This window comes from Hyperolius riggenbachi, chromosome 3 (assembly GCF_040937935.1).
Source record: "Hyperolius riggenbachi isolate aHypRig1 chromosome 3, aHypRig1.pri, whole genome shotgun sequence".
NCBI classification, from domain to species: domain Eukaryota; kingdom Metazoa; phylum Chordata; class Amphibia; order Anura; family Hyperoliidae; genus Hyperolius; species Hyperolius riggenbachi.
In genome coordinates, this window is record NC_090648.1 from 346,099,404 (window position 1) to 346,123,133 (window position 23,730).

General features: G+C 42.2%; 1 protein-coding gene across 1 annotated transcript; it reads right to left on the reverse strand.

Annotated features, from left to right (window-relative positions):
- Positions 1-1,697: 1,697 nt before the first annotated feature.
- B4GALT7 (beta-1,4-galactosyltransferase 7) lies at positions 1,698-13,552 on the reverse strand. The gene is made up of 6 exons (XM_068272816.1): positions 12,978-13,552; positions 11,583-11,921; positions 8,516-8,741; positions 6,515-6,598; positions 4,264-4,368; positions 1,698-2,360 (listed from the first exon to the last, which is right to left on the reverse strand). Exons 1-6 carry the CDS (start codon positions 13,025-13,027, stop codon positions 2,205-2,207), a joined length of 960 nt encoding a protein of 319 aa, XP_068128917.1. The 5' UTR covers positions 13,028-13,552; the 3' UTR covers positions 1,698-2,204.
- Between the last annotated feature and the right edge of the window lie 10,178 nt (positions 13,553-23,730).

Sequence of the window (23,730 nt, forward strand, 5' to 3'; positions counted from 1 at the left end):
CAAAACTGTGAGTAGTCTGGAAACCAAATTTCTCAAAATGACTGTTCAGGGGTATAAGCATCTGCAAATTTTGATGACAGGTGGTCTATGAGGGGGCAAATTTTGTGGAATCGGTCATAAGCAGGGTGGCCTCTTAGATGACAGGATGTATTGGGCCTGATCTGATGGATAGGAGTGCTAGGGGGGTGACAGGAGGTGATTGATGGGTGTCTCAGGGGGCGGTTAGAGGGGAAAATAGATGCAATCAATGCACTGGGGAGGTGATCGGAAGGGGGTCTGAGGGGGATCTGAGGGTTTGGCCGAGTGATCAGGAGCCCACACGGGGCAAATTAGGGCCTGATCTGATGGGTAGGTGTGCTAGGGGGTGACAGGAGGTGATTGATGGGTGTCTCAAGGTGTGATTAGAGGGGGGAAATAGATGCAAGCAATGCACTGGCGAGGTGATCAGGGCTGGGGTCTGAGGGCGTTCTGAGGTGTGGGCGGGTGATTGGGTGCCCGCAAGGGGCAGATTAGGGTCTAATCTGATGGGTAACAGTGACAGGTGGTGATAGGGGGTGATTGATGGGTAATTAGTGGGTGTTTAGAGGAGAGAATAGATGTAAACAATGGATTTGGGAGGTGATCTGATGTCGGATCTGCGGGCGATCTATTGGTGTGGGTGGGTGATCAGATTGCCCGCAAGGGGCAGGTTAGGGGCTGATTGATGGGTGGCAGTGACAGGGGGTGATTGATGGGTGGCAGTGACAGGGGGTGATTGATGGGTGATTGACAGGTAATCAGTGGGTTATTACAGGGGAGAACAGATGTAAATATTGCACGGGCGAATTGATAAGGGGGGGGTCTGAGGGCAATCTGAGCGTGTGGGCAGGTGATTGGGTGCCCGCAAGGGGCAGATTAGGGTCTAATCTGATGGGTAACAGTGACAGGTGGTGATAGGGGGTGATTGATGGGTAATTAGTGGGTGTTTAGAGGAGAGAATAGATGTAAACAATGGATTTGGGAGGTGATCTGATGTCGGATCTGCGGGCGATCTATTGGTGTGGGGGGGTGATCAGATTGCCCGCAAGGGGCAGATCAGGGGCTGATTGATGGGTGGCAGTGACAGGGGGTGATTGACGGGTGATTGACAGGTGATTGACAGGTGATTGACAGGTGATCAGGGGGGATAGATGCATACAGTACACGGGGGGGGGGGGGGGGGGGGGGGTCTGGGGGGGGTCTGGGGAGAATCTGAGGGGTGGGGGGGTGATCAGGAGGGAGTAGGGGGCAGATTAGGGACTTAAAAAAAAAATAGCGTTGACAGATAGTGACAGGGAGTGATTGATGGGTGATTAGGAGGGTGACTGGGTGCAAACAGTGGTCTGGGGGGTGGGCAGGGGGGGGTCTGAGGGGTGCTGTGGGCGATCAGGGGGCAGGGGGGGGGGGGAAATCAGTGTGCTTGGGTGCAGACTAGGGTGGCTGCAGCCTGCCCTGGTGGTCCCTCGGACACTGGGACCACCAGGGCAGGAGGCAGCCAGTATAATAGGCTTTGTATACATTACAAAGCCTATTATACACTGTTGCAGCGGCGATCCGGATGCCAGTAACCCGCCGGCGCTTCCGAACGGCCGGCGGGTTACGGCGAACGGGGGGCGGAGCCAGTCCCCGGCGGCTGATCGCGTCACGAATGACGCGATCGCCGCATAGCCACTCCCGCAGCCGCCCCCGCCGATGGGCGTATTGCGGTCGTTTGGGCCCAGACTTTGCCGCCGCCCATCGGCTGGGGGCGGTCGTTATGTGGTTAAATATCGCCGGCAAGCATATAGAATAGCAGTGCTGGCTCCACCCATCCACACACTGTAGAAGCGATTGAGCAGTAGTCATTCGCTGGCTTTCTAGCCAATTCTGCATCAGGTGACACTGCTGTCCAACTGGATGGCAGGTTGTCACCTGGTTATGCTTCACTGTCTGGTGCACAAAGACGCCACTTGACTGAATGGCTGCTGCTGGGAGTTCTCCTCCGGGCATGATTGGGGATCAGCAACTAGATTCAATGTAATGTTTTTCAACATAATTTTATGTATGTTCCGGCCCCCCAGCAGTCTGAAGTATGTTGACCCGGCCCTTGAACGAAAAAGTTTGGGGACCCCTGAGTTAGACCATCCTGGTTTCCAGACAATTGTCTCTGTCCCGTGATTGTGTTGTTCATAAAATATTTTCTGAGTTCAGCTAAAAGCGCACCATGGAGTTTCACTTATGTCACATTCCAGCAGTATATTCAGCGATGTACACGGGGCACCACCAATCGTCAGCTCAGTCCGAGATTCCACGCGATACTGGACATTGTGTAGGCCCCCCTCTCGGTCCACTTTAAACTGCTCCTGGAACATACAAAAATGTGAAAATAAAAGCTATATACAAAAAACAACCCCATCACAACACTTAGAAAACGTAAAACAAGTTCTTAAAAGACAACTAAAGTGAGAAGCATATGGAGGTTGCCATAGTTATTTCCTTTCAAACAATACCAATTGCTTGGCAGCCCTGCTGATCTATTTGGCTCCAGTAGTGTCTGAGTAACACCAGAAACAAGCATGTGGCTAATCTTATCAGATCTGAGAATAATGTCAGAAACACCTGATCTCAAAATTGCAATAGGCGTCTCTCTTTCTCCAACCTCCTGCCAGGGATCGTATCACCTGGCTGCCGGTGCTTACCCCCTGTAGGCCACCACTCCACAAGTTTGCAAGCACATCAAATGAAACAATGTAAGCACTCTTGCTTGGCAATATACCATATACAGTATTGTACACAATAGCACACAAAAGTTTTCATGCTCTTGGCTCTTCCTTAGGTGTACCTCAGGCGTACACTTGAGGAAGAGCCAAGAGCTTGAAAACGTTTGTGTGCTATTGTGTACAATAGAAGAAACACCTGATCTACATATGCTTGTCCTACACTGTATATATACACATATATACTGTCCGTCCTTGTATTGTTCTGTTTGTGTCTGTTAAACAACTGCCAAGTCAAATTCCTTGTATTCCTTGTAAGTGCAAAGTAATTTGGCCAAATACATGGATTCTGATTACTACCAACTGGGGCCTACACTTGTCAGAGACAAAAATGAACATGTTATTTAAGGGGTATTCTGAGGAATTGAGGTAAGTGTTGGGCACAGAGGACATGATTACTGTTTAGGCAAGAATTTACATTTTCTGTTAAGCATGCTTTCATGGTCTATTTTAAGAAAGAGAACACAGATGGTTAACTTGTTTAAAACCCAAGTCCAGGAAAATCTGACATATACCCAACAGACCCACCACTAAATACCATGCAGAGGGCAGTGGTTAAACTATACAGCACATAAACAAGCATGAGGACATAGTGTCTGCATACATCTGGATAGATCACTGAGAGAATCATTATCCTCTTTGAAAAACTCCTGATTTTATTTGTAGGGGACTCTTCATGAGCTTTTACCATTTTCTGGAATTCCCTTCCACAGCACATTTATCACTATCCAACCCTCTGAAACCTTCAAGCGCTCCCTTAAATCTCGTGGTCTCAGCATGCTTATAATCTTACCAAGATTACTCATTACCTTACATCGGGTTTCTGCATTTATATTGTAAGCTTACCCAGAATGGGCTGTCTGCTATATTTCTTCATGGTATTCCTGTATATTTCCTAAGACAACTATTTGTATTAGTTACTGTCACATTTAGGTTGTTTACTACCTCTATTTTATGTACACATTTATATCTTATTTTGTACAACATGGAAGAATATAATATTACATGGAGACAATCCTTGTGGCTTCCTCTCAGGAGTACAAGTTACACTAAAGCATGTCCGAAGCACCAGTGAACAGACATGTATCAGATGGTTCTTACCCTCACATTTCATTGATTTACTAGCAAATTCAATTACTTTGATCAAATCTACCAGTTACGTATTGCTAGCCAAAAGTCTGCTTGTTAAAATGCCTATTGATTTTGGACGGTTTATCAGCTGAAAGCTTGATCAGGAGTACTGGTAAATTTTTGTCAAGTGGCTGAGTGATTGGCAAGTAGTAAAACATGATCAGGGCAGAGATTTGATCAATACTTCTGCTGATATCTGCCAAGGCCTGAGAAGTGCAATATCTTGCATTGCTCGCAATCACCTGTCAGATAGATGTACTATTGACATGTGTATAGCTCAGTCTTTATTATTGAAGGCTTACTGCTCTGCCTTTTCTATCTCACAAACTCTTAGTGATTTCAGGATTGTGAAATGTACCTGTTTCTGAGCAGCAATCCTCTTCTGGTCTCGCTTTCTCCATGCAGGATCATGGATGTGCCTAAAGGTTTGATATCCTGTTGTAATTCCAGTGGGTCGATACAGCTGAAAAATTCAAAGCAGCAACGATTTGGGACAATAATATAAACAGATTTGATATAAAATGTCATTTTAAGAACTTAAAAATCTTGGATTATATTTGGCTAGCAAAGTGTGCAGGAGTCCTTGTGTTGTTGCGTGCGGCACGCAATTTTGAAAGGATGGCAGGAGAGAGAAGATATGAATCTGGCCCTCTGTCGGCGGGCCATAGTTTCCCGAGCCCTGATCAAATGGATGCTACCTTTAGACAGAAACACACAGAGGCTGCAAACAAGGGTGTCTATATGTGAGGAATTTTTAAACACGTACTGTATAGAATTTACTTTACTAAAGCTGTTAAGTTGTCATGTTTAAACACAGCACTGATGCTGAAAATAAAGGTGATGTTTAAAGACAGGCCAACACCGTAGATGACATTCATACAGCCATTTAATCAGCAAGTACAGACATCAAGAGATGGAACAGTAGATTGTAGATTTAAAGTCATGACCCAAGCGCATGATTCCCGTTATGGAAGCGCGACCGTGCATGGCACGGACACGCACTCGCGCATGCACAGAAGCTGCCAGCTGCAGAGGGGTCCCCAGCAGACTGGCTGAGAGCTGAGCTGCAGTGAGGGACACATAGGCTTCTAGGGGCTGGAGGAAGCCCCAGGTAAATAAAACAGATTTTTTTTTTTTAACACTAACACTCAGCCCTCCTTTCTTCTTACGCCACTTGTTACATGTTGCCATCTCAGGATTAGCGGAGCTAAGCTGCTTCATTCTATATTTCTATATGCACAGGGCAGTAGCAGTTGTTAGTCAACACCATGCCAACAGCAGCATTGGGAACCAGGACGTCTATAGGAGTTTGTGTTCCCGCATCCATACGCATCCTTTGCCATGGACGTCTAAAGGCTTTTCGTACTAAGTTTTGGTTCAGTGCCAACATTCAATCAGATTTGAAATATGCAAATAATTCTACGTTAATACAGAATTATGCAAACCTTACGGCAACTATGCAGCTTTTAAATGGACCAATCAAATGCATCCACTGCAAGATTTGATTAGTCCACTTACATTTTATATTTTAATGATAATTAGCATAATTTTGTATAATAATAATAATAAGCATTGCAATTGTCACTGCAGTGACATCCCTACTGATTAATGTGGACTTTGATTTATACTCTTACATGAGTTGATTTATACTCTTACATGAGTTGATTTATACTCTTACATGAGTTGATTTATACTCTTACATGAGTTGATTTATACTCTTACATGAGTTGATTTATACTCTTACATGAGTTGATTTATACTCTTACATGAGTTGATTTATACTCTTACATGAGTTGATTTATACTCTTACATGAGTTGATTTATACTCTATGCATAGTTAATTTTTTTCCAGTTTAAAAAGTTGTTTTTTACTGTTAAAAAAAGTTTTTGTTTGAGCAACGATCAGTTAATCACAAATTTGTACAGCTTCATACACACACTGCTCCTGATTTTTTTTCAGTCAAAATTTTTTAAAAGGATATCCGAGGCAAGTAATAAGATCTAGCTTTACTTAGCTGGGGCTTCTTTCAGCCTCTAAAGGTCACATGCGTCCCTCGCCGCAGCTATGAACTTCACCCGGTCCTACTGGCAGCCTCTGAAGGATCTCTGACCCCCAATGGGTCAGCGACTTTTGTGCATGCATGGGCCCGCCCAACACAAGAGCGCACCCACGTTCCTGGGACCGTACTGTGCAAGCATGGCTGTGGGACCTGGAAGAAGGACCAGGTAAGTAAAAATAGATGTTATTACCCGCCTCAGATACCCTTTAAAAAGTTTATTGAGTGAAAACAGGAGCAGTGTTAAATTTCCACTGATCAGGTACCTAATTGATAGCCACATGCTTTTGCAGTGTATGAAGCCATACAAAATTGTGGTTAACTGATTGTTGCTCAAACAACTTTTTAAACAGGAAAAAAACAACAGTATGCATAAAGAGTATAAATAAATTCTGCTGTGAAGCCCTACCCCTTCTGCAATTGCATCCTCCAAGTTATGTGAATGCGCATGCAGCCACTGAGGTCCCCTATACAGGCAGGCTTGACATCTTAAAGCTAAGAGCATTTTACAAAGCATCATTACTCACTAAAACCAAAAATATGTTTTATTACCTGGAGTCCTGCTCCTTTGATTCTTCGGTAAAATTCATCATCCTCACGACCCCAACCCCAAAAGCGATTTGACATTCCATTACACTATGAGGATCAAACAAAAAAACAAAAGGTTATGGTGCTATTCAATGGCTCAATAAAGTTTATTTTGTATCATTTTACATGGGCAGCTTATACATTTTTCTTTATTGTTATGCACTGAAATAGTACTGACATTTTCTGGATCATTTTGCAGGGTACCAGTGGGACTGACTACTTAATGTTCCGGTCACAATCTAGGGCCATTTTGCACTCTAGCCAATTAACCTATCAGTATGTTTTGGGTTGTAGGGGGGGTACCCTACAGACAGAGGAAAAATACACACCAAATCTATGCAGACCACATCTTGGCTAGGAATCCCACCAGGGACTCCAGCACTGCTAGGGGAGTTCTGCTTATAGGGCAGTGTTCAATCACAATATAAACAAATATACCAATATTTTACCTACATTAAAATGATCTTATGCCTACTTCAAACTACGGTACTAATGGTGCATTACATACAGTCAATAATAAGAAGTGTGCAGTGGATGAAGATCACATGCAGCGTTGACTGTAGATGAGGCCAAGCATATATTTACTATAGATCCCCACTCTGAACTCATAAAAGGGCCTTTGGACACCTTATCAATTCATAGGAAATATGGTTTACTACGTGACAGTGGCATAGGGATCGCCAGTGCCCTTTCCCGGTGGCAGAGGACCTTTTTTTTTTATAACATTAAATGTATATACAGTATATGTATGTACTGTAGGTGTACATATTTATTTTAAATTGAACAGTTTTCCCTCATAATGTACTGTTAAGTAAGGAATGGGAAAACATAAATATGTGTATCTGGCTAAACTAATTTGTGTTTGTAGTACATCTTGGAACTCTCTTTTGTGGTTGTTCTTTGATTGTATGAAACTAATTGCATTCAAATCCAGCTCTGGTCAGCATAAGATGAAACAACATTTTTTTTTAATTATCTAGCTTCTCTTTTCCATTGTTATGCCCTTCCTCAGCTCTTGCTTTAGTTGGGTGTTGTGTCATTACTTGGCATGCGTCAACATTTCGGGGGGGGTTAGTTCATGACACCATGCCTTACCATCTCCAATGAAGGTCTCCAGTTTTGACTTATAGCCTAATCAACAATACTAGAATCTGTGTTTTCAAAGCTTGTCTACGGAGGCATTTTCATTAATGTTAAATGCTAAAAGAAGATTTTTACTAAAAATTTGACATATGAATTTTATCAATATCCAAAAGTATACAGATCTGGGCCAAGCCATTATCTACATGGGGTTTGCATGTGCTCCCCATGTTTGCACCGGTTTCCTCTCACATCCCAAAAGCATACAGATGACTGTGATAGGGATCACATCGTGAGCTCCACTGAGGAACAGTTGAATATATACAGTATGTACTCTAAGTGCTGGGGAAGACCTGTATAACTACACAATAATACACAGACATATAAAAAGTACCTCAACAGAATACAGCATCGCTTGCAAGGGTAAGGGCTGGTTTCCACTAGGAGCAGTGGACATTTCCGATTCAGCCGTAGCTCTCATTGGGCTGCGAAGCAGCAGCTGAATCGTTAAGATGTGCCATGCATTGCTATAGTGATTTGGGTGTGTGCTGCTGAAATCTGCAGCATGCCGTCCAGATCGGCTGGACGGCAAAGCCATTGAAAAGATAGTCAACATTTCCCTGCGCCCCACGTCTTCAGGGAAACGCTGCAGGTTAGCGCCAAATTCAGAACTAGTGGAGATGACAATGATCCCTGTGGAAAGCACAAAGGCTTTCATTAGCATAGCATTTTTGGAATCGACGGTGACACCTAAAAAGCAGAAAATCTAGTTGGCCCCAGGCCTAAGGCAGATTTATCAAACCAATGCCAGGGGATCTGGAGCCAATCTGGTACGGAAGAAAAGAAGCTGCTCAGAATGGAAAGGAAGACACAGAGGAGGCTCACCAGTTCATAATGCTGTTTGGTGAGAAGTAGGATACCCCCCACATAAGTCTTGTAATGATATAAGGGGTGCAGCTCTGGGGAAGCCACGTGGAAAGGTCCCTTTTCCGGAAATCCATAATTCAGATCCAAGTTAAGAGGTAGCAGATCAACATCATGCATAGCAATGTAGTCCGTCTCATTCCCACTCTCTAGGAAGCCCACATTTATCAGAGAAGCCCTGTTAAACCTGAAATGTAATAAGCCACAGATAAATTATGTAATTCATTAACTTAAGTACATGTAAAAACCCTCACATACACATGCTTCAGGGTTTATGACTCCGTTTTAACACATCTCCATCCAACACAAAGGCAAATGCTGTGCAACATTCCATGGAAACACTGCTGCAAAGTCCTGATCTCACCATGTACTGATGGCAGACTGTTCCATGTGTGCCCAGGCAGGTGTAAACAGCTATTCAGACAAGAAGCACCAGACACAGAACTGAAGTAACCCTTGAAGTCAGGTATGTTTCAGCTTCTCTGACTTTTCAATGGAGCTCGATACTTAAAATTTCCAACTGGTTCTTGAATTGGACAGACTGACTCCTGAATCCTGTATTATTTGGTCTAGGCCTGGCATAAATGCTGTATGAAAGAACTGACATATCTATCAACTGGAGGCAGGAATGCCAAATAGCACATGTACAATGGTGCAAAAAGGTCAAGATTATCTTTACCATATGCTGGCTCATAAAATGCATTATGTTAGGGACTAAGAAAACTGTGACCGATAAGGATAAATAATATACAGGTAGAATTCGGGAAGCTTTCAAAGAATCAATCAAATCTATGATGGGGAGGTGGGGCAAAATATAGATATTTCAGTAGTGGGAAGCCTCTGGATGGTCCAGATGATTCTTCCTGGACAGGACCCTCTATCTCCTGGCAGCACTTCCGGATGTGGAAGAGCCGGGATAAAGTCTGAGCATGCCCCGTAGAATGAAGCAACTCATGTATGTTTTCTCCTTGCACAGGCAATTTTTTCTACTAGGCATGCACAGACCATACTCGCACATGCCCAGTATGGCTGTGCTTGGGCGGGAGAGTGGCCACAAGAATCATATGCAACAAGCTTGTTGAATAGGTTTTGAGGTACCTAACACTGAAACAGTGGGCTGCAGGAGGTACTGGGAAACCTCTGGACTATCCAGAGACTTCCTACTGCTGAGGCAAGATTCCCATTTTTTTCCGATTCAGATATGCTTTACGTGAAAGCTGTAAATTTTAGAGTAGCCTTGACTACCTGGCTTCTGGGATTTGTCCAGCCCTGTCTATAAAATCTGTTCCATCACATACAAGCTATCACAATCTTAATGCAATTAGCAAAAAGGGGAAAGGGCAAGTTGCTCAGACCAACATATAGTCAGCTGACTGCTCAGTTATCAGAGAGTAGGAGCTATGTAAATATATACTGAGAAAAAAAAATTGGAGAAAACGAAAAACTCCCTAAGGCTAAGTTCGCTGTAGTGTGTGTGATAACGGACGCTTTGTAACGTGGATTGCCACACTTTCCTTTTCCCTTACTTTTACAAGGAACGCAATGCAACTCCCATAGTGATCCTACCCTAAGTGCACACCTTTCACTACACTTGTGTTTTCCCATTTGGTTTTTAATCTTCTGTATTGCGTTTGCATGTGTTTAAATGCATAATGTTAAAATACATTGTTTTTCAAACACTCTCTGCTTCTGGAGGGAAAAAAAGCAGAATGCAACCAATTTATTTTCCTGCAACATAAATATGAAAAGTGAAACAATCTAACACAAAAAAAATTAATTAATTGTGACTCAAAACAGCAAAACTATTACAATTTCCCCTAGTGCACATTCAACAGGCAGAGAAACAACTGGAGAGACCAAGTCTCCTCCTAGTTACTAGCCCACTGTGCTTCCAAGCAGTGGGGGATTTCTTGCAAGGTATAAGCCACCATCGCCACCAGGACCTCTAGGCACAGGAACAGCTTCTTCCCCTCAGCCGTCAACTCTCTGAACTCAATGCACTCTCTCCCCACAAAGGTCCCCCACCGTTGACCCTTCTTCCCCTACACGCTGTTTTTTTCCCTTGCTGAGCAAGCTTGTTTCATGACTGAATTTGTTGCTGCACTGTTTCACTTTGTACAAATGTGGCCAATTCTGGTTAATATTGTCTATGCTGGAATTGCTATATTCTTGTATCCTTGCATCGCTACACTTAGCCCTGTTTGTACCAAGCCCAATTGGCGAAATAAAAGATTCTGATTAGGTGTAAAAGCTGCAAACTCTTATCCACCCCAGCATCATAATCACAGCTGGTGGACACAAAAGCTCATCAGACCCCACCAAGCCTAGCAGAAGGTCAACTCATGAAGGAGCAGAGGTAGAATTGCTTCTAATTGCACCAGAAAGGAAACCATTAGATACACGCCTAATGAGGTATTAAGAAACAGCAGTTGATCTGCAGTAATTGTAAATCGTACCAAACCACAGACACCACTTCCAGTAATTTCTTTCTTATGTAAGTTGACTGAAGTCTTCTGGATTTTTCTACAACATTCTATATTGATCCGCTGCTCATCTCAGAATAGTTGCCCTCGCCCCTCCACATTGCTGTCTTCAGTCGAGTCGCCTTGCTTGGAAAAAAACAACAACTTTGCTGACAGACACAACAGGAAGGTAACTAGAAAAGGTGAGGACCTACACTTCTGTATTTCCCCTATGGTAGTTACCAATCTGTCTGCTTATCAATTCTGTTACAAGGAAGGTCCTTGACTACAGTGTGTACAGCTCAGTCATGCTCTGGATTAATTTTCTTGCTCAAAGAGGCAAACAATAATAATTTGCAAGGCTCCATCTATCGCCCTGAGGTGATGCATTATGGGTGTTAAACGCAAACCTGTACTTTGCTGTGTTTTTCATTAAAGGCTTTAAGGAACCTTTCCTTCTGCTACACAATCCCTGGTGGTACTGAGTCTGTGTAACAAAAATGACACACTGTAATATTGTACAAAATAACACCATACCCAAAGCATGCAAGTGATGACATACAAACCTGTAATGGTCCACTTGGTTTATGATAAATATATGGTGGCGGATTTTCTTTTCTGACAGGTACTGATGCATATGAGGGACAAAGCTAAGGAGTTCTTCAAATCGTTCTCTAAAAGGAACAAGTATAGCAAGACGGTGGGGACCCCATGATGGATCCTCAGTTATAGTCCTGGGAAGTGGGGGACAGGTCTGCTTGGGAGACTTCTCTTCTTGCTTCTTGTCATCTCCTGTGCAGCTGAGTTGTAACCACAGCATAGATAAAAATCCAAGTAACAAGCAGATCAGAAACAGTTTAAAGATGCTGCATTTCCTTGGCAGGATCCCCAGGAAGAGGCCTGACCTAAAGACATTCATATAGAAGAATAATTAATGCAGGCATTAAAAACAGCTTTTAAATACTGGGTTGAATAAAACATGAAATAGTTTATCAAAGCCTAAACTGAAAAAAAAAAATACAGATTCCTATACTCTTTCATGCGAGTCAGATTTTGCATTGCCCAGAACCATCAAAAAGGATGGTTCTCAGCAACACAAAATTAGCATGCAGGTTAGTAAATGCTCTTATCAAAACTATGTTTTTTATAACTTCACAAGGGACACCTGAATCATTTAACGCGAAATTCTCAAAGACTACCCCGACCAGCCGACTCCAGCCAAGAACTGTCAGTCTAGTGTGTGTATGAGGCTTCTATCAAGCAGCCAATTAATCATTTGCTCACAGAATCTTATTATCCCTATGTAAAGCAGTGGCTGGATAGTGTAATGGTTAAGGGCTCTGCCTCTGACACAGGAGACCTGGGTTCAAATCCTGGCTCTGCCTGTTCAGTAAGCCAGCACCTATTTCAGTAAGGAGTTTCTTGGGCAAGTCTCCTTAACACTGCTACTGCCTACTGAGTGCGCTCTAGTGGCTGCCTCGCAAGCGCTTTGAGTCCGACAGGAGAAAGGCGCTATACAAATACTGCCATTATTATTATTATTAAAGTTAGTTTTCAGCCTCCTCTAAGAATGTAGAACAAAATGGAAAACCAAATTTCACATCACATTTCTATTTATAGAAAGATGAGCAAGTATTGCTCTGTTACCCAAAACAATCAAAGAAGATTGGGCACAATTCTACTATAGGGGACCCAGCAGGAAACCTCATAGGAAAATTCAGCTAACGTGATTGGGTGGACGGCACCCTCTCAATCTGCTAGGTTTGCAATAGGTAGTAGTAAACTACGCCCACACTATCTGGATAATCACAATGCTTTGTGCTATAAGAGGGTACTGTGATTGAAGAACTGTCTCCTTTCCTGATTATCTCCCCTAAGGTATACTATTGCCGATTGTTTTGCATCATAGAAATATAAAACTGTACAAGTGTTTTAAAATATTTTCACAGTGACTTCCTTACCTGCTGTCCTCTCTGAGATACAATGCCGGTTTCCTTCGAGTTAAATACATCTCTTCTTACTATTCTTAAAACGTTACATAATTCAACTTTTCTACAGAAAATAGTAGCATACTGCAAACTGTTCTACAGCTGACCACACATCATAAACAAAGACTGCCTTCATCACTAGGCTATGTCCATCAACCTCTGTCATGAACTCCCTCTAAAAAGGCTTATAAAACTACTGAGACACAAATGATGTGCCGTTCTAAAACTAGGCAGAGACTTCTATGAAGTCAGTATTCTAAGCACATAGGCAGAAGCCCTGCAATATATGGGCAGCTTTGCGGAGATCATCTGTTGATCCCACCGTGCAGTGTTACTGCCATAGCCCCGTTATTCCCAGCTCTGTCTGTACAGAGCGAGCCCTGGCACCGCTTCCTACCCGCACATACAGCACCTCTCCCGGCCACAGAGCAAGCAGCTCCCTCCGAGGGCCCCGTTCCCACTACACGCACTGTACCCAGCTGCCTGCCACTGCCCGGAACCCCGCTACAACCCCCTCCTGCCCGTTACACGCTGGCTATTGAAAATACAGTGCATCACGTTATTCTGTCCCACCCAGCCTCAAGACCCTAACATAAAGGTTCCGGCGTTAAAGGTTCCTGGCTAGAAAAAAGCCATGAATCAGAAAGTGTTCATTGAATTTACATAAAAAAAAATGGTTGTAAAATGAAACTTATAGAAGTGTTACTTTCCTTTCTACTATAGTCCCTTGCAGCCCCTGTCTAGGCAAAACTAAACTAATAGTTCTTTCCATTTTCCACTACACTAGAAATATGTTTAATGTATAAAATGTAGATACATTAAATACTGAGGTAAGGGCTGTTTTCCAGAATCCAATCATGTTTCTTATTTTTTTTCACTACTACGATTCCACTGTGATCCATCATGTGTACAGCACAATTGTGATGCGTTTGCATTTGTGATTTCAGACAGGAAGAAAAAAGTCTGGAAAAATATTTTGAATCAGTAATTTTGAATATTGCCGAGAGCACTCTTCTCCCTGTTCACTCCTCCCGTCATGTGATGTCAGTCCTGGTGCACACCGAGCGGTTTTTGAAGCGAACTGCAAACCGCTTCCGCCTGTGAAAACGCTTGGCTAATGTATCTCAATGGGCTGGTGCCCACCAGCGGTTTGAGGTTTTTAGCAAACCGCAAACGTGGGTCCTGCAGCACTTTTGCGGTTTGCAGATGCGTTTCTGCCTCAATGTAAATGGAAAAGCTCAAACTGGTCTGAAAAATGCTAGATCAGAGCTGTTTTCCAGGCGTTTTTGTTACATTAGCTGTTCAGTAACAGCTTCACTGTAACAATATTTGTAATCTGCTACACAAAAAATCTCCAAAAAACGCTAGGCATGTTTAGAAAACCTCTCTAAACATGCCTAGAATTGTTCTGAAATCTGCTCCAAAAACCTCTAGCGTTTTGAGGATCTGCTAGCGGTTTTGGTGTGCACTGGGCAATGTCGCCGAAGAAGGGGTTGAGTCCCAATTCTTGCCAGGTGACATGCCTAATACGTGTGTACGAGGCTTTTATGGTGGCCATACATGGTACAATTTTTTCATACAATCTTACCATTTCTATGTAGTATAAGGGTAAATTAAGTGAATATACTGAAAGGATAATTTAGGCAGTTCCCTTATATTACATAGAAATGGTAAGATTGTATGAAAAAATTGTACCATGTATGGCCACCATTAGATGCGTACATTCATCCAATTTTGATTGGCCAATTTTACAAATTCCATGTTGTATGAGAGCTTACCTACACAATGTGTTCATAGTATTCAAAATCTATTGGCCCTCATACTACATGGAAATGAGACCACATCTATTTACCTAACAAAGATAATAAAATATACATACAGATATTTAGGCGTATTTTTAAACATCAAGACCTTCAAGTATATTACAATTGTGGTACAAGGAGTAGAGCTCTATTTGATTATAACAAATGTTGAATGGACAGTGAGTTCATACACAGTTTAGTGTTTCTGGAAAATTAAATAACTTTAAAGAAATATTGAACCAAACACATCAGATCAATAATCTTCCATTCAGTTTGGAATAGTTTATTGACTGAAAGGGTAATAGGGCACTACATTTTGCAGTATATTTTTGTTAAAGATCAACTGTAGTGAAAATAATGTAATTAATACAATTTCTTATTTTTACATATTTATAAATTATTTAGTCAGTGTTTGCCCATTGAACAGTCTTTACTCACCCTGATTTACATTCTGAAATGTATCTCAGGTGGTGGCATCTTTACTGCTGGCAGGTGAATCACAGTGGAATGTTTGTTTCTGAGTCAGTACAAAATAACTGATCTCCGAGTCACCAATGTACAGTATAGCAATTTAGTGTTTATGATGTTGAAACCAGGAAAATTACAATAAAATTGGATATCCTGAATAATTAACTGCATTCTACTATATGTCACTACAGTGCCTCCTTAAGTGGGCAGGTGGAGGGGAATCAGGGGATCCACTGTTGAATAGCTTAGTACTGCATCAAGCAGTAGCAAATCCCAGTAAAGGCAGATGTCTGATCAATTCATTCAGATTTATCTTGAAATCTGTTTGAGATCAAGTGGGGTAAGGTGATAGAACCTTCAATATTAGCTGGTCAAGTTTCCAATAAGGCATGGCTCCCTTTCTGCAGCGGGATCACGTGCTACCAGCAGGAGTGGGCAGAGTAGTGTCTGCTACCATAGTTCACCGAGGTCTAGCTGGAGCCTGAGGCAGGTGCAATACCAGCAGGGCCGGTTCTAGACTTTGCTGCGTAAGGCAAATTTGTAAGGATGTGCCTAACTCCGCCGACGATAAACCCCCCCCCCCCCCCCAGATAATGTTCTCACATGACTTGCTGCAGCTCAACACAATAGCACACTAGCTGGATGTGAGTCTGTGAGTCTCGCTTCTCCCCCTACTCTGACTGCATGCTGTAACTGAACGCACAGGACAAAAATGCTGCCCCTGTGATCTCTGCGCCTGTTGCAAATGTTTCACCTTGCCTCATGAGAGAACTGGCCCTGGATACCACCATAGGCTATACAGGAACGCATTCACCTGCCTGGGATTATCGTGGACTGCACAGAAGTGCGGTCCGCTTACTGCAACACTTCCAATGGATCAGTTGAAGACTGACAAGTGTGTGTGACAAGTGTGAAAAGCACGGTGGCGTAGTGGTTAGCACTCTTGCCTTGCAATGCTGGGTGTCTGGTTCTAATCCCAGCCATGTCAACAACTGCACTGATTTTGTATGTTCTCCCTGTGTCTGTGTAGGCTTCCTCCAGTTTTCTCTGACATCCCCAAAAACATACAGATAAGTTAATTGGCTTTCCCTAAATTGGCCCTAGACTACGATACCATTAAGAAGTTTGAACTGTAATAACTCTGCACAGATTTACAGATACATACACTACATGATATAGACATATGACTACAGTAGGGATTAGATTGTGAGCCCTTCTGAGGGACAGTTAAGTGACAAGACAATATATACTCTGTACAGCGCTGTGTAAGATGTCAGTGCTATATAAATAATAATAATAACAGCTCCTAGATATAAAATAGGAGCTGTTCACTGTCAGTTTTCTGATGCAATAAAATGGACAAACAATGTTCGTTACTCTCAAGAGAAAGAACAAAGCTTTTTAGACAGTGAGCAATAGCTTACTGGATTGATCCACTATCATCTAATGTGCACTGTGCTTTACTTCTGTGTTTCATGAAGGAATACTTTCATATAAATGGATTACATTAAAGCTCAATAATCATGCAACCAGCTTACTAATCCCCAGCATTGCAAACTGCTATATGCAACTTTGGCTTCCCTGTTATTTACATTCATCAAGCACAGAACACCTTGAACTTCCCAAAGGGAATTACATATTCACATTTACCTATAAGCATTTTCATGGTTTTAAATCCAATCGATAGTCAAACATTAAAGGGTACCTAAAGTGAGAGCAATATGGAAGGGGTCATCTTCAGTCCCATTTAAACAATGCCAGTTGCCTGAGATTTTGTCTTTAGTTATTATACATTTAGTCAGGGCCGGGCCGAGGCATAGGCTGGAGAGGCTCCAGCCTCAGGGCGCAGTGTAGGAGGGGGCGCAGAATTCATTCAGCTGTCATTCCTAATTGTGTTTGAAGCAGAAAGAAATAAGAAAAGGGGATACATGGCAGTGACTGCAAGCCAGATAACTAGATATTGAGGTGTTGGGGAGGTTGTGGGCCCTGTGGCGCCTCTTAGTCTAATAGCAATCAGTGTGTGATGGCTGGGGTGGCAGGGATGGAGGGGCGCACTTTGGGGTCTCAGCCTTGGGTGCTGGAGGACCTTGTCCTGGCTCTGCATTTAGTTATTATATATTTCAAAGCGTTTCAAAAGCACTGACAGAAATTGATACAATACAACCAACCTGGGACAACCCCTTTTTCAAAAGAAATGTGTGTTGCACTAAGCCGCCACCCACTCAAAGCCACTGTCCAAAACAGTTCCACCAATAGGTGCATATGTGCATACTTAAGTATGCACTAACACAACCACTGCACAAAGCTGCTGCCACCCTCAACAACCCTGTCCTCAGTAAGCAGTCATTGCTCTAAGCTGCCACCCAGGCTAACGCCTCTTTTATGCTATACACTGAAAAATTGGTGCATTTTAACTTTCCATAGCAGTGCATTGTGAAAAAGCTTTAAGATTTTCAGCATATAGTGTGAAAGAGGTCATATGGAAACATGGACAATACCTTGCACATCAGTTGTCCTTTTATTTATAAATGACAGCAACTGATTTAGTGTAAAAGGACCCTAAGCTACCACCCACAGGTCCCATGCATAATTATTACAACCTTCAGTTAGTACCGTATATTCCGGCGTATAAGACGACCCCCCCAACTTTTCCAATTCAAATATAGAGTTTGGGATATACTCGCCATTTAAGACTACCCCTCTTCCAACGCACACCAAATAAAAATGAAAAAAAACATCATATATTGGTGCTATATATGAACAGATACTGGTGCTGTACTGAATGTTGGATCCAGTATATACAGTATATAGGATATTTTACCATGACGCAATAGACTAATCATAATACTCACATTTGGCTCTGTTTAGGCTGTAGAGCTGCAGTATTTCAGGTAGAAAGATCTTCAAAATCATTGCGTGGTGCTCTCTCAGAAGATTGTAGCTCTTTATCAGGCTGTATACTTTCTCTGTTATCTAATTCCTCATTCAGTTGAACTGACCCTGGGGCTGGCACTCACACACCCAACAAACAGGAAATACCTGAAATGCGAACAGAATACAATTCCAATGCAGCTACAGCTTTGTGCAGATATACTGTAGATGATTGTTGCCCATCCTGTGCCTGCTGCATCACACACTATTATTGCTATAGGCGGCAGTCTTCTCAGTGGCATTTTCACCTGCTGATATATGAAGATGCTTAATAATTCTTTGTTAATTATTCTTCTAACATCTTTCTTAGGGCTGGTTCAGACAGACGGTAAAGTAGCATTTTCGACGGTCAAAGAAAGCATAATTTGAAAGAGATTAACTGCAGTTCCATTCAAATGAATGAAGTTGGTTTCTAAACTGCAGTAATAGCTTTGTGCGTCATTCACGTAAACGTTGCAGTAGATCCCGTCGTCTCATCTGTCTTGGATGCTACATTGGATGGTTACGTTGGAGTGGTTCCATGTCCCCCTAAGGCTCAACACACACCATACAATCTTGGTTGTTCAATCTTACCACTTTCATGTAGTATAAGAGCTTATCCAATCAATCATTCAGGTTATTTTCAATCTGTTGGCCCTTAAGCTCAACACACACCATACAATCTTGGTTGTACAGATTTACCAAATCTATGTAGTATAAGGGCCAACAGATTGAAAATACCTTGAATGATTGATTGGATAAGCTCTTATACTACATGAAAGTGGTAAGATTGTACAGCCTAGATTGTATGGTGTGTGTTAGCCCTTATACTACATAGATTTGGTAAATCTGTACAACCAAGATTGTATGGTGTGTGTTGAGCTTTAGGGGATCAAAACGCCAGGAGCCGATGGCGAACCCTTCTCTGCTTGGTTGCAAGAAAGCGTTTAGGATCAGCTAAATAAGCTGCGGCCAGCCATCTCACAGAAGCCCGTGCGACCTGGCCTTTATGTCTGTCCACAGCTTTCAGATTATAGTCATTATTGATTAAACCAATTTCAAGAATCTCTTGTGTGGCCATAGTGACCAAGGCTTATGGCAAGTATAATAATTACCATAATTTTTTTTTATGAGAACACTAATCATTCTCACCAGGAAGCCATTTTATTCCAAAAGCCTCATCATTACACTTAATTCCCACCAAAATGATCTGCCCGTTTCCCTATAAAAGCATAATAAAAGCTCCTCCAATTATCTACAGAGACGCTAGCAGCAGTGTCACTTTGCTATCAGGTAGTAATCAATAGGGATGATCAATGAGGTGCAAATTTCTCCTTTGCATTCAAATTTCAAGCAAATTATGTGCAGCTTCAAATTGGACCAATCAGAATAACGTCCTATCAATTTTTACTGCTCCAAGTTCAAGCTGCATAACACATGACATTTGAATACAAGGAGAAATCTCATCTAATTGATCACTTCTATTAATCACAGGGGCCCTCTTGTCTGGGTCCTATCAGGACGTAAAGACAAATGCTCAATGGAGAACGATAGATTCTATGCCACAGCTTACCGCGATCCCGAGCCGATCTCTGCTCGTCGTGACTGTGGACTCGGATATCATATGACTGCCAAGCTTCCTCCTATCAATAAGGAGTCAGTTTCCTTGGGTTTTCCCTTGACATGGAACATAAAATATAGATTTTCACAATCCCTTTGTCATCCTGCATCCTAAAACCCTAGAGATAGTTGTGTGTGAAAATATCAGTAAATCAGCAGAGTCTGAAAAAACAGACCAGCCCTTTTGTCATCAGCAATCATGCCATGTTCAAAGTCACTTAAAGAGGAACTGTAACCAAGGATTGAACTTCACCAGTAGCCGATATCGCCTTTCCCACAAGAAATCTTTACCCAAAAACGGATATTCAAGGGGCTCTGTATGGCTGATACAGCGGTGAAACCTCCCCCACAGTATGTCGTCAGCACCTAGGTACTGACATCACACTGTGGTTGCCTTGTTGCATTGTGGGAAATAACGCTGTTTCCAACTGCCAGCAGTAAAGATGTCACCATTTCAGAATGTAAATCAGGGAGAGGAAAGATTTTACAAGGGGCAAACACAGACTAAATAATTTATAAATTATTGTAAAAAATAAGCACTTTTTTCATTAAGTTATTTTCACTGCAGTTTTTTTAAATCCCCTTGCTTCCCCCATTCTGATGCTCTGCTTGAACTTCAGCAACTTGTCTTCACCAGATCTAGATGCACTGACTTGTTGCCATTTGATTGGCTGATTTGAATAGCTGTTTGTGTTAACAAGCAATTAAGAATGTATATTTAAGGGTTCTTTTCCACTATGAAACGTGATCGCAATCTTTCAAACTAATTTCCACTAATGCGATTGCGCTACTATATTCTGTAGAGAGCTCAATCACATCCAAAACTCGGCAGTACGACGATTGCACTTGGGACAAAATGCAATTGCAATTGCACTTATGGAAACTCCTCCGTCATTTCCATTACTTTTACTGTACCTTGTATTTTGCGTTCGGAATCAGATCACAAAACGCAGGGTAGTGTGAAAGGGAACGAATAGTGTGGCCAGTGAATGTATGTTCAAATAGAAATTCAGTGCTGAGTTTATTTACAGCTCCTCTCTATTACATTACCAAACACTCTTTAATGTGATTGGTAATAATGGCTGTAGCGCTTATAATTATGTTAATTAGACTTGGCAGCAATAAGTTACTATAGAGTCCGTCACTATATACCAAAAAACATATAAGATAAAACTCATGCGCCTATGCATAAAAATATTGCACTATTTATTAAATCACAATGGAGATTAATAATCTGCATATACAGTGTAAACCGCAAACTTAGTTTCCCAGGCTCAAACCCAGACGTCATAAAATCTCAGGAGTGGTACCTAGACTAATCTGCCGGCTATTACCTCATACATGCATGTATCATAAAAAATATTGATAAAAATGCAATTAAACACTTAAAAGCGAATGGCTGTTTAAAAATGGTAGCGTCATTCATCTATTCATAGAGGCTCCACACCACATTTAGGAGTTGGTCACAGATTTCCAAGGTCCTGATCCAGTGTATGTACATACAAACAAGCTTGTATATGATCTTCCGCTAATCCAATAATAAACTCACGGTTCTTGGTTAGTTCTGCGCTGATAGTTTTTGTCAGTCTCTTTCAGCGGGAGGAGAGGCAAAGAGAGTCCACAATCCTTCGGAAAATAACGGAGTTGCTTGAGTCCCGGCCGGCGACTCACTGCAAACTTCCCATGTTACAGGCTTCTCACGGACTTCCGGATGAAAGAGTTGTTACAGCACACGGAGTCCGGGGGTGACGTCACCACACTCTTAGCCAATAGCCGACGCGTTTCGGTAGGGTCCGCCTACCTTCTTCAGGGCGTGCTCCTATTGGTTGTGTCTTCTCTTTATACTGTGTGACTCCGCCCTCCTCTCTCGGCAATGTTTCAGCGCGGTTTCTACTAGGCAAAATTGATTAAAATGCATAGATCTCAATGTCAGAATTTAGTCCCAGTGGAATTCCACTATTCATAGTGTATATCCACTCCGTTTCTTTACGTGACATCTTGTCTATATAGTTTCCACCCCTCCAATCTTTATCTACCTGCTGTATAGCATAAAATCTGAAAGTTTCAAGATTTTTCCCATGTGTTTCTTTGAAATGTTTACTCAAAGGTTGTTTCATATTTCCACTTTTGATGTTGTTTATATGTTCTCCTATCCTGGAGAGGAGCTTCCTCTTAGTCCTGCCGACATATTGCTTTCTACAGCCACATTCTATTATATATATATCACACCAGTGCTATTACAATTCAGGTCTCCCTTTACATTAAATCGTTCATGTGTCACATATGACTCAAACTCCTGTATTGGTGTGTGGTGTCTTGTATTTTTTCTGCCCTCCGGGACTAGAAGTCTATAAAACATTGGCTTATGATTTACAGTCTGAAGAAGTTCAGGCAGACTGGGATAGGATGTTCAGATCCTTTTCCATGCAGGTTCTTGTATTACTGAAGTACGAAAAATGCAAATTATAAATAGAAGTGAGGAGGTGAGGAATTTATATTCAAAATTAGAACCACATGCTGAGACTGAGGTATTCAAGAATCTGGAATGCAGGGAGGTTGGTGAAGTTGGAGTAGGAAATTATGTATCGGAAACTTAAAAAGTTCTCTAGAGACGCTGTTGAATGTGAAGATCTACATATTATTGGGAATTATGCTGAATCAGAGAGTGGCGAAGAAGTTCAGAGAGATATGGAAGAACTGAGTTTGACAACCTTGGATGAAGAATCTAGAGGAATGGAAGATCATAAGGATGAGAGTCAGGATAGAGGAGGGTTAGGGATGTTGAATGGGGTGAATGAATGTATTAGAGGTGTTGTAATAAAGGAAGTTGAACGTTTGGAGGTATTGAATGATGAGGCAAGGGTAGAAGAATGTATGGAGGAGAAGGTGGAGGATGGAATATCTAGTGCCACTGTAAAAGAGGGGGAGAGATTGGAAAAGGACCCCTTGGTGTGTGATGAGACACAGGGAGTGCATGAATCGAATGTTTTGGAAGAAATGGATAGGGCTAGGAAAGAGGGGTGGAAACTATATAGACAAGATGTCACGTAAAGAAACGGAGTGGATATACACTATGAATAGTGGAATTCCACTGGGACTAAATTCTGACATTGAGATCTATGCATTTTAATCAATTTTGCCTAGTAGAAACCGCGCTGAAACATTGCCGAGAGAGGAGGGCGGAGTCACACAGTATAAAGAGAAGACACAACCAATAGGAGCACGCCCTGAAGAAGGTAGGCGGACCCTACCGAAACGCGTCGGCTATTGGCTAAGAGTGTGGTGACGTCACCCCCGGACTCCGTGTGCTGTAACAACTCTTTCATCCGGAAGTCCGTGAGAAGCCTGTAACATGGGAAGTTTGCAGTGAGTCGCCGGCCGGGACTCAAGCAACTCCGTTATTTTCCGAAGGATTGTGGACTCTCTTTGCCTCTCCTCCCGCTGAAAGAGACTGACAAAAACTATCAGCGCAGAACTAACCAAGAACCGTGAGTTTATTATTGGATTAGCGGAAGATCATATACAAGCTTGTTTGTATGTACATACACTAGATTAGGACCTTGGAAATCTGTGACCAACTCCTAAATGTGGTGTGGAGCCTCTATGAATAGATGAATGACGCTACCATTTTTAAACAGCCATTCGCTTTTAAGTGTTTAATTGCATTTTTATCAATATTTTTTATGATACATGCATGTATGAGGTAATAGCCGGCAGATTAGTCTAGGTACCACTCCTGAGATTTTATGACGTCTGGGTTAGAGCCTGGGAAACTAAGTTTGCGGTTTACACTGTATATGCAGATTATTAAATCACAATGGAGATTAATAAATAGTGCAATATTTTTATGCATAGGCGCATGAGTTTTATCTTATATACTCTTTAATGTGATCCTCTGTTCATACCACCAAAACAATACACCAAGA